Source organism: Carlito syrichta, unplaced genomic scaffold, assembly GCF_000164805.1.
Source record: "Carlito syrichta isolate Samal-C Ts95f unplaced genomic scaffold, Tarsius_syrichta-2.0.1 Scaffold308818, whole genome shotgun sequence".
Lineage (NCBI taxonomy): Eukaryota > Metazoa > Chordata > Mammalia > Primates > Tarsiidae > Carlito > Carlito syrichta.
The window spans coordinates 162,308-173,439 of NW_007252914.1; the positions used below are offsets into that span (position 1 = coordinate 162,308).

Below are 11,132 nucleotides of genomic sequence, written 5' to 3' on the forward strand. Positions count from 1 at the left end.
GGTGAGGGGCTGGGAGTCCCTTACAAGCCTTTCAGCGTGCCCTGTCACTGTGCACAGACGCTGCAGAAGGAGATGCAGGGCCACGAGCCCCGGATCGCAGACCTGAAGGAGCGACAGTGCACTCTGGGTGCGGCAGCGGCGGGCCCGGAGCTGGCTGAGCTGCAGGAAATGTGGAAACGCCTGGGCCATGAGCTGGAGCTCCGGGGGAAGCGACTCGAGAAGGCGCTGTGGGCCCAGCAGTTCTATCGCGATGCCGCCGAGGCAGAGGCCTGGATGGGCGAGCAGGAGTTACACATGATGGGCCAGGAGAAAGCCAAGGTGAGGGCCGGGGCTGAGCCCGGTCTGTGTGGCTGATTCTGCCCTCCCCCCGACCCCACTGCCTGCTGCCCACTGTCCCTTCCCCCAGGACGAGCTGAGTGCCCAGGCAGAGGTGAAGAAGCATCAGGTCTTGGAGCAAGCCCTGGCCGACTACGCGCAGACGATCCACCAGCTGGCGGCCAGCAGCCAGGACATGATAGACCATGACCACCCGGAGAGGTGAGCACGGCCACAGCACGGGGGTCCCGGGGGAGGGGAGCTGGCTGCAGGAAGGCTCCGGGATTGCACAACCTAGAAAGCTGGAGAAGCCGGGCTTCTGCCATCTGTTGGGAAACTTGGAGGAGCGGGACTCCCCAGAGCAGGCTGGGGTCAGAGCCACGTTCCCAAAGCCCCGCGGTGCCTCCCCCACGCCCCCTGCAGCACGCGGCTGTCGATCCGCCAAGCCCAGGTGGACAAGCTGTACGCCAGCCTGAAGGAGCTGGCCGGAGAGCGGCGGGAACGCCTGCAGGAGCGTCTCCGTCTGTGCCAGCTCCGCCGCGAGCTGGACGACCTGGAGCAGTGGATCCAGGAGCGCGAGGTGGTGGCGGCCTCCCACGAGTTGGGCCAGGACTACGAGCACGTGACTGTGAGTGTGGGGAGGACGCCAGCGCCAGGTTAGCCCTGGGAAGAGTGGAGGACCTGCTGGGAGACTAGGACCGGGTCCTAGGCAGAGCCCGGGGACAGGGGGCAGGACCAGGCTGACCAGGCGCAGTTCTCCTGGGACTTTTGTTTTGTTTTTTTGAGTCGGAATCTCACTGTGTTGCCCAGGCTGGAGTGCCGTGGCAGGCTCATGGCCACTGCAGCCTCGACCTGCTGGGCTCAGGCGATCCTCCTGCCTCAGCCTTCCAAGTAGCTGGAACTACAGGCACGTACCACCATGCCTGGCTAATTTTTTTGGATTTATTGTAGAGACGAGGCCTCGCCATGTTGCCTAGGCTGCTCTCGAACCCCTGGGCTCAGGCAGTCCTCTCGCCTCCGCCTCCCAAAGTGCTGGGATTATAGGTGTGAGCCACCGCGCCCGGCCCCTCCTGGGTTTTGAGGTACATAATTTGAAGAATTGTACAGAAAGTGGGCATGGGACTATGAGCATAGGCGAAGGCAAAAAAGAAATAGTCATTCTTTTCCAACAGAACTTAACAAAATGGGGGGTGGTTCCCCTCCAGTCTGAGGGTTTGGACAGAAATACGGGCCATAGTTAGGGTGTCCTTGTCTGAGGTTTAAAGGCTTCGAGCACCTCCAAACGCTTTTGCTGGGGATGGAGGGAGTAGGTCAAACACATGGTCAACGGGCAGCGGCTGTATCTGCCCATCTGGGGAAGAAACCTGTGCTGTGGCCCATGTGGCCAGGGGAGAGAAGTGGGGTCCGAGTTTGGGGGGGGTCTCACTCCATCAGGCAGGGAGCTCACTCCACCAGTGTCACAGCGCTGTTTGTATAAATGCTTTCTCCTCCAGATGCTCCGGGACAAATTCCGAGAATTCTCCCGGGACACAAGCACCATCGGTCAGGAGCGCGTGGACAGCGCCAACGCGCTGGCCAATGGGCTCATTGCTGGGGGCCATGCAGCACGGGCCACCGTGGCCGAGTGGAAGGACAGTCTCAATGAGTCCTGGGCCGACCTGCTCGAGCTGCTGGACACGCGGGGTCAAGTACTGGCCGCCGCGTACGAGCTGCAGCGCTTCCTGCATGGGGCACGCCAAGCCCTGGCGCGGGTGCAACACAAGCAGCAGCAGCTTCCAGACGGGACTGGCCGTGACCTCAACGCCGCCGAGGCCCTGCAGCGCCGACACTGTGCCTATGAGCACGACATCCAGGCCCTCAGCGCCCAGGTCTGATCCAGTGAAGAGGTGGGGGAGGCATAGAGGAGACTTTTTGGGAAACGGGAAAGGGGGATTCCTGGGAGCCGGGGCAGGTCTCAGAAATGCTGGGAGGATGGCACCTTCTGGAGGGCGATTTAGGGATGAGGTTAGACTTTGTCCAGGAAACCATCTCTGGCAGGGGACATTCACGCTTTTTTTTTTTGAGTCGGGGTCTTACTCTGTTGCCCAGGCTGGAGTGCAGTGGCACGCTCATGGCCACGGCAGTCTTGACCCACTGGGCTCAGGCGATCCTTCCACCTCAGCTTTCCAAGTAGCTGGAATCACAGGCGAGCGCCACCGTGCCTGGGTAGTTTTTTGATTTATTATAGAGATGAGGTCTCGCCAAGTTGCCCAGGCTGGTCTCGAGCCCCTGGGCTCAGGCAATCCTCTTGCCTCCGCCTCCAAAATTGCTGGGATGACAGGTGTGACCCAGCATCATTCACACTTGTAATGACAAGCTTCATGACAGCCCAGCTTCAGGTGGTCCCAATGGCTAGAAGACTTTTTTAATTTTAATTTTTTTAGAGACTGGGTCTCGCTCAGTCACCCAGGCTGGAGTACAGTGGCATGATCGTGGCTCACTGTGACCTCAAGAGGTCCTCCCACCCCAACCTCCCAAGTAGCTGGGTCTACAGGCATGTGCCACCATACTCAGCTAATTTTTAAGTTTTTGTAGAGACGGGATCTTGCCAGGTTGCCCAGGCTAGTCTCCAATTCCTGGCACCAAGCAATCCTCCCATCTTGGCCCCCCAAGCACTGAGATTATAGACATCTGCCACCACGCTCAGCCTTAGAAGATTCTTCATGCCGTACTAAAATCTGCCTCGTGGTGCCTCCTAGGCTTTTAAACTCCAGACACACATAAAATAAACATGGATCCTTCCTCCAGCCATTTAAACCCAGTCAGCCCCTGCCCAAGTCCTTTCTTTAGGTTACATAGCCCATTCTAGTAATCTTCAAGGTTCCTCACATCCTGGAAAGGATTCTGAAAGTTCAACTGGCTAGTGGCCCTTTTAGAGATCCCTCCCTCTGGCTAAGTCCAAGCCCCCAGATGGGACCCAACAGGGCACCAGTCCTCACCTTTCCTGGTTCCCCCCCTCCCCCCACCATGACCCTCCCAGCACCTCCTCCTGCCTCTGACTGGTGAGATGCGCAGGAGGTGAGAGTGGCAGCTGGGGCCGAGGCAGGCCATGGCTCCTTGGAGTCTCCTTGCTCTGCCTGACTCTGCCCCGGGGCCCTGCAGGTCCAGCAGGTGCAGGACGATGGCCACCAGCTCCAGAAGGCCTACGCCGGAGACAAGGCCGAGGAGATCGGCCGCCACATGCAGGCTGTGGCCGAGGCCTGGGCCCAGCTTCAGGGAAGCTCTGCCGCCCGGCGCCAGCTACTGCTGGACACCACGGACAAGTTCCGCTTCTTCAAGGCCGTCCGGGAACTGATGCTCTGGATGGACGGGGTCAACCTGCAGATGGACGCCCAGGAGCGGCCCCGGTGAGACCCACGGGCCGGGGCCTCCACGGGTTGTGCGGCCGGGCTGCAGGACTGGGCTGAGGGTGGCGGGTGATACTGTTTCTGCGTCTTCCAGGGATGTGTCCTCCGCGGATCTAGTCATCAAGAACCAACAAGGCATCAAAGCAGAGATAGAGGCCAGAGCAGACCGCTTCTCCTCCTGCATCGACATGGGGAAGGAGCTGCTTGCCAGAAGCCACTATGCGGCCGAGGAGGTGGGTGAGGCCTGGCATGGCGGGGCTGACCTCACGTGCCGCCCTTAGGCTGAACCTTCCTGGGCCTGTCTGCTTCCGCTCGATCTTTCTTCTTCTTTTTTTTTTTTTTGAGTTGGAGTCTCACTCAGTTGCCCAGACTGGAGTGCAGTGGCCGCTCCCGGCCACCGCAGCCTCTACCTGCTGGGCTCTGGTGATCCTTCCGCCTCAGCCTTCCATGGAACTACAGGCACGCGCTACCATGCCTGGCTCATTTTCTTGATTTTTATTGTAGGGATGAGGATTCGCCAAGTTGCCCAGGCGGGTCTCAAACCCGCGGGCTCAGGCAATTCACTCACCTTGGCCTCCCACAGCACGGGATTACAGGCTGACCGAGCTTGGCTCAATCTTCTTTTATAAGAAACCGCTCGTTATGTCTCCCCTCAGCGCTGTTCAGGAATTTCCCCCTTTCCTTTTCCCCCTAGAACTGGTTGCCCCTTGACGTTAGAAACCATGAGTCCCAGCCGGGCATGGTGGCTCACACCTGTAATCCCAGCACTTTGGGAGACCGAGCTGAGAGGATTGCCTGAGTCCAGGGGTTTAAGACCAGCCTGGGTAACTTGGCAAGACCTCGTCTCTACAATAAAAATCAAAAAAATTAGCTGGGCGTGGTGACGCGCACCTGTAGTTCCAGCTACTTGGAAGGCTGAGGCAGAAGGATTGCCTGAGCCCAGCAGGTCGAGGCTGTGGTGGCCGGTGAGCTTGTCTCTGCCCTCCAGCCCGGGTGACAGAGTGAGACTCCAATTCAAAAAGAAAAAGAAATCATGAGTCCCTCTGGGTGACTCACTCTCCAAGGACCCTGGAAAGGCCTCCCTGGTGCTAACTCACATCTCTGCCCCCAACTCCAGATCTCAGAGAAGCTGTCCCAGCTGCAGGCACGGCGCCAGGAGACAGCTGACAAGTGGCAGGAGAAGATGGACTGGCTCCAGCTTGGTGAGCCACCCCAGGGACACCAGGCCCCAGGAGGAAGGGCCGGCTCCTTGTACCCTAGGGTTTCCAGAGTGGGTGAAACCAGGAGCCCTGGGCGTGGAACCCAAGGCGCCCAACCTTGGCGCTGCCTGGCACGTGCTCTGGGCCAGTGGCTTCCTCTGTGTCCCTGTTCTTGAGGTTGCCATGGCTACTGTGCCCTGCCCCTTTGACCTGCCATCTCTATGGCCCCCAATCCTGCAGTTTTGGAGGTGCTCATGTTTGGGAGAGATGCAGGGATGGCAGAGGCCTGGTTGTGCAGCCAAGAGCCCTTGGTACGAAGCGCTGAGCTGGGCTGCACGGTCGATGAAGTCGAAAGCCTTATCAAGCGGCACGAAGCCTTCCAGAAGTCAGCAGTGGCCTGGGAGGAGCGATTCAGTGCCCTTGAGAAGCTCACTGCGGTAAGGGCTGCAGCACCCCGGGATGCCCACCCTGTCTGACCTGCTGCCCCCCAGTCTGTGCTTTCTTCTGCTTGGAGAAGGCGTCTTCTCTTCCCAGATGGAGATGAGAGTACTCTGTTATCACCATTACCTTAGGAACCACCAGTTCCCCTGGGTGACACTGAGACACTCTCTCTCCCCTTCTTTCTTATCCCTGCTTCCTTTTCAAACGTGATTCTCCTTCCTCCCTTTTTCATCAGACTAGAGCCAAGACATTGCAGCTTCCTACTGCCCTGGTCCTCTTACAGGAGACCTACTCTCTGATCTCAGCATCTTTTCACAGCTGGAGGAGCGGGAGAAGGAGCGGAAGAGGAAGGAGGAGGAAGAAGAGCGGAAGAAACAGCCCCCCGCCCCAGAACCCACAGCCAGTCAGCCCAAAGGGGACCTGGTGGACGGCCAGACGGCTCCTGACGCCACCTGGGACGGGTGAGAACCGGGACACCTGGGGCGGGAGGATGCGGCTGGGCCCCAGCAACCCAAGAACTTACTGTACCTTGTTGCCTTTGGCCATTCCAGAACCCAGGCACGGCTGCCACCGTCCACACAAGCGCCCAGCGTTAACGGAGTCTGTACAGATGCAGAATCCTCACAGGTAACCCCGCCCTCCCTGTGCGCCCCCACTGGAATCTCTGCACCCCGCCCACCACCCTTGCACGCCCTCTTACGGTTCCTTGCCCTTGCAGGCCCTGCTGGAACAACAAAGACTTGAGCAGAGCAGCTTTCCAGAAGGGCCTGTGAGTTCCCTTGGAAGTGTGGGTGTTGATAACTAGCAGATGAGGGGACCAGAGGGGTGGCGAGCCAGGTGGGGGAGTCCTGGGGGTGGCAGAGGACAGAGATTCACGGGAAGCTTGGGACAGAAAGACCACACACCCAGGCGAGGGATGGCCTGTCTCATCCTTGGACACTGACACTGTTTTTTTCCCACAGGGGTCCGGCGTGGGGGATGAGGCCAATGGGCCACGGGGAGAGAGGCAGACCCGGACACGGGGCCCGGCCGCTCCCATGCTACCCCAGAGCAGGTCGTCTGAGTCAGCCCACGTTGCCACCTTGCCGCTTCGAGGCCCGGAGCCCTCTGCCCAAGAACAGATGGAGGGAATGTTATGCCGTAAACAAGAGATGGAGGCCTTTGGCAAGAAGGCTGCCAACAGGTACTGGCTCTGGCCACGGAGTGCCCAGGGCCTCTCCGTGCCTGCCTCCTGAGGAAGGGTCCCCGGGCCTCTTCCTGGGGAGCCAGAGGGGCGCCCTTTAGAGCACGTCCTCTGGGAAAAGGGTGGAACTCGGGACCACAGTGAGGCCTCGGGGGGGCCACACAAGACCATGGGCCTAAAGACAGGAGTGGATCAGGTACAGCGGCTCATGCCTGTCATCCCGGCACTTTGGGAGGCAGACTGGATTGCCGGAGTCTAAGGGTTCGAGACCAGCCTGGGCAACTTGGTGAGCCCTCGTCTCTACGATAAAAAAATTAGCCGGGCGTGGTGGTACACGCATGTGGCTCCAGCTACTTGGAAGGCTGAGGCGGAAGGATTGCCTGAACCCAGTAGGTCGAGGCTGCAGTGGCTGTGAGTGTGGCTGTGAGCGTGCCACGGCACTCCAGCCTGGGCGACACAGTGAGACTCTGACTCAAAAAAAAAAAAAAAAGACGGGAGTGGGACCGGAAGTCCTAGGACACCCAAGAGAGTCCCAGCCTCCAGGCCCCACCAAAGCCAGCCAGTCGGCCCATCTCACCTCCTGACCTGCACTCAGGTCTTGGCAGAATGTGTACTGTGTCCTGCGGCGTGGGAGCCTTGGTTTCTACAAGGACGCGAAGGCAGCCAGTACAGGAGTGCCATACCACGGAGAAGTGCCTGTCAGCCTGGCCAGGGCCCAGGGCAGCGTCGCCTTTGATTATCGGAAGCGCAAACATGTCTTCAAGTTGGGGTAGGAACAGGGGATGGTGCTCTCGGGATTGGAGGATTGGGATTGGAGGGAATCCGGGAGGGACACAGGTGAGCTGTGAGCTAGGTCTAGAGGGAGCGGAGTTCCCTGTTAGGAGTACCTGAGTGGAGTGACCAAGCCAGCCACTTGGGGACAGATGTCTGGCAGTATCCCACACTAAGGGGAGCAGAGGACCCCAGACCCAGGTGTGACGATGGGCAATGCGGGTGAAAAGTTATCCCGGGTGGGAAGTCTGAAGGCAGACTTGGCAGACCTTGGTGCTCCCCTGCCAGCAAACAGCCAGAGCAGGAGGCAGGGCCTGGGAAGGAAGTGGGCTCACCCTTCCCCTTGCAGCCAATCAGAAAGACTTGCTTATGCATAGTCCTGGGAATTTGAAGAATGTGCAAAAAAAAAAAAAAAAAAACTTGCCTGGTCTGACTCTGAGGGCTCCCATGGGGATGTTCTCCCCGCCTTGTGTCTCCCTTCCTGGTGTCCTGAGTTCTCACCAGCGCTGGTCTGGCAAACCCAGATTCTCAATTTTGCCCTGTGGCTTCTCTCTCTCAACAGCTTACAGGATGGAAAAGAATATTTATTCCAGGCCAAGGATGAGGTGAGGCGTCCCCTTCTCCATGTTCCTCTCTCTGTGCCATTCTTAGAATTCTCCTGCTGCAGATTCCCTTTCCCTTCCTGTCCTCCTCTTATCAGCTGGTGTGGTGGTTCACGCCTGCAATCCCAGCAGTTTGGGAGGCCAAGGCAGGAGAATCACTTGGGGCCAAGAGTTTGAGACCAGCCTGAGCATAGCGAGACCCTGTCTCTACAAAAAAAAAAAAAATTTTTTAAATTAGCCAGGTATAGCAGTATATGTCTATAGTCTCATCTTCTTGAAAGGCTGAGGCACGAGGATCACTTGAACCCAGGAGTTGGAGTTTGCAGTGAGCTATGATTGCAACACTACACTCCAGCCTGGGTGACAGACTGAAACCTTGTCTCAAAAAAAAAAAGATAATGTGCCAACTAGATGTTTGTAAAGGCCACACCAAAATACATGCCCTATCTGAAAGGGGACCTTCTGGCCAGGCATAAAGGCTCACACCTGTAATCCCAGAACTTTGGGAGGTGGAGACAAGAGGATTGTCTGAGCCTGTGGGTTCGAGACCAGCCTGGGCAACTTGGCGAGACCTCGTCTCTACAATAAATCAAAAATTAGCCTGGCACCAGAGTGAGACTCTGACTCCAAAAAAAGCGGGGGGAACCTTCTTTCTACTAGCAGGATGAAATAATCCACTAATTTCTCTGCCCTCCTTTTTTTTTTTAAGTTGGAGTCTCACTCTGTCACCCAGGCTGGAGGGCAGTGGCACGCTCCCGGCCTCCGCAGCCTCTACCTGCTGGGCTCCGGTGATCCTTCCACCTCAGCCTTCCAAGGAGCTGGAACTACAGGCGCGCGCTACCACACCCAGCTGATTTTTGATTTATTGTAGAGACGAGGTCTCGCCAAGTTGCCCGGCTGGGTCTCGAACCTGTGGGCTCAGGCAAACCACTCACCTCGGCCTTCCAAAGTGCTGGGTGACAGGCTGAACCACCAAGCCGGCCTTTCTGCCCTCCTTTGATGCTCCCCTGCTGTCCCCCATAGCCACCCTAGCACAGAGCCCTTGAAGCTGACCAGGTGTCTTTCTGTCCCACAGGCAGAGATGAGCTCGTGGCTACGGGTGGTGAATGCGGCCATTGCCACTGCGTCCTCTGCCTCTGGAGAGCCGGAAGAGCCAGCGGTGCCCAGCACCACCCGGGGCATGACCCGGGCCATGACCATGCCCCCCGTGTCGCCAGCCGGGGCTGAAGGGCCTGTCGTACTTCGCGGCAAGGACGGCAGAGAACGAGAGCGAGAAAAGCGTTTCAGCTTCTTCAAGAAGAACAAGTAGTTGGGGGGCAAGACTCCTGGGCCAGCTCCCTCCTTCTGTTCAGGAAACTGCCAGGGACTGTCGACAGGGACCACCCTCTTGTCAGGACAACTGCCTGCTGCTAGGGTCTGTTGCCAGGGTCGACCCATCACCAGGAACTGTCACTGGGGACAAGTCATTGTCCCCACAGGAAACCCTTCTCTTCTGCTATTTAATTCCAGACTGGTGGTGGGACCCAGGCAACCCCCAATTCCACTCCTCCCGACTTCTTCCCTCTTCCCCAGCCTTATGCCTCTGTCCCCCAGCACAGCGAGGGCATGCCATCTGGTTCCTTGCCCCTGGGACCAGCCAGGAACCTCTCAGAGCTGAAGCAGGCCCTGGGGGCAAGAGTGTCAGATGACGGAGTCAGAGGCCCTGAAGCTCTCCTCTCCCCTCCCTTTTGTCCCTCTGACTCAAGTGGCCATTCCATCTCCAGCTGCTCTCAGTGGCTTCCAGATGTGCGTTTGGGGATAACCGAACCGCAGCCTTGAGTCTGGCCAAGGAGATGATTAAACAGCTCAGCTTCTCTTCCTGCCTCTGGGTGTCTTTGCTTTCCTGACAGCAGCTTTTCTACACAAGCCCGTGTCCTCTCCTTTGGCTCTGATCTGTATCTCGGCCGTACACTCCGTCCCCAGCCTCCAAGCCCTCAAAGGGCTTAGCACTCTGAGAACTTCCCTAGCTCGGTCTCATTTCCCCATGACAGTGACCTCCAGGGTGCTGGGTTGACCAATGCCAAGCCTCTTTTTTAGACCAAAAAAGTTCACCATGGGTTGAGATGATGTCAACAAGCGTTATTCGTGTTAAAAGGCCATGAGGGACTCCCCTGGTGCACAACTTTCTCCACTCATGATTCTCTAAAAACTGGCCAGGTGTAGTGGCTCACGCCTGTCATCTCCCTTTGGGAGGCCAAGGCAAGAGGATTGCGTGAGCCCAAGGGTTCGAGACCAGCCTGGGCAACTTGGTGAGCTCTCATCTCTACAATAAGTTTAAAAATTAGCCAGATGTGGTGGCGTGTGCCTGCAGTCCCAGCTACTTGGAAAGCTGAAGTAGAAAGATCACCCGCCCAACAGGTCAAGGCTGCGGTAGCCATGATCGTGCTATTATACTCCAGCCTGGGTGACAGAGTGAAATTCCAACTCAAAAAAACAAAAACAAACGAAAGTCACACATTGTGGGTATGACCAGGGAAGCTGGGTGTTTGCTTTGCACGTTGGCAAAAACAAACGAAAGAAACATTTAAAAATGAAAGATGGGAACATTGCCACACAACGTAGTCCTAGCCACTGCTTAGCCAGACAGTGGAGAGTTGAGCACAAGTGGTTATTACTGTCCCCACTTTCTCCTCCCCGATAGACTCAAGGGAGCTCAGACAGGGATCAGAGAAGTGGCAGATCCCAGTAAACTAACCAACAGAATGACATCACCCCAAGTATGTAAATACACAAACAGGAGAGAATATACTCTAGATCTAGGGAAGCATTTAAAGAGGAATAAGTGGCCGGGCGTGGTGGCTCAAGCCTGTAATCCCAGCACTTTGGGAGGCCAAGGCGAGAGGCTTGCCTGAGACAAGGGATTCGAGACTAGCCCCGGCAACTTGGTGAGACTTCTCTACAATAAATCAAAAAAAAACTAGCCAGGCGTGGTGGCTCATGCCTGTAGTTCCAGCTACTTAGAAGACTGAGGCAGAAGGATCTCCTGAGCCCAGCAGGTCGAGACTACAGTGGCTGTGAGCGTGCTACTGCACTCCAGCCTGGACAACAGAGTGAGACTCCGACTCAAAAAAAAAAAAAAGGCCAGTCTCTGTGGCTCAGTCTGTAATCCCGCGCGTTGGGAGGCCGAGGTGAGTGAATTGCCTGAACCTGCGGGTTCGAGACCCGCCTGGGCAACTTGGCGAGACCTCATCTCTAC

The 11,132-nt window shown here is 57.3% G+C and overlaps 1 protein-coding gene across 1 annotated transcript in view; it reads left to right on the top strand.

The window, feature by feature from the left end:
- The window catches only part of SPTBN2 (spectrin beta, non-erythrocytic 2), a 54,440-nt gene extending 44,933 nt beyond the window's left edge, over positions 1 to 9,507 (top strand). The window contains exons 23-37 of the mRNA XM_008065882.2: positions 58 to 318; positions 407 to 537; positions 739 to 943; positions 1,809 to 2,183; positions 3,457 to 3,701; positions 3,796 to 3,934; positions 4,819 to 4,903; positions 5,141 to 5,337; positions 5,660 to 5,802; positions 5,893 to 5,968; positions 6,060 to 6,110; positions 6,304 to 6,524; positions 7,120 to 7,293; positions 7,858 to 7,900; positions 8,973 to 9,507. Of these exons, the coding sequence (XP_008064073.1) occupies positions 58 to 318; positions 407 to 537; positions 739 to 943; positions 1,809 to 2,183; positions 3,457 to 3,701; positions 3,796 to 3,934; positions 4,819 to 4,903; positions 5,141 to 5,337; positions 5,660 to 5,802; positions 5,893 to 5,968; positions 6,060 to 6,110; positions 6,304 to 6,524; positions 7,120 to 7,293; positions 7,858 to 7,900; positions 8,973 to 9,206 (2,580 nt within the window). The 3' untranslated portion in view covers positions 9,207 to 9,507. The remainder of the gene's footprint in view (positions 1 to 57; positions 319 to 406; positions 538 to 738; positions 944 to 1,808; positions 2,184 to 3,456; positions 3,702 to 3,795; positions 3,935 to 4,818; positions 4,904 to 5,140; positions 5,338 to 5,659; positions 5,803 to 5,892; positions 5,969 to 6,059; positions 6,111 to 6,303; positions 6,525 to 7,119; positions 7,294 to 7,857; positions 7,901 to 8,972) is intronic.
- Positions 9,508 to 11,132: the final 1,625 nt, after the last annotated feature.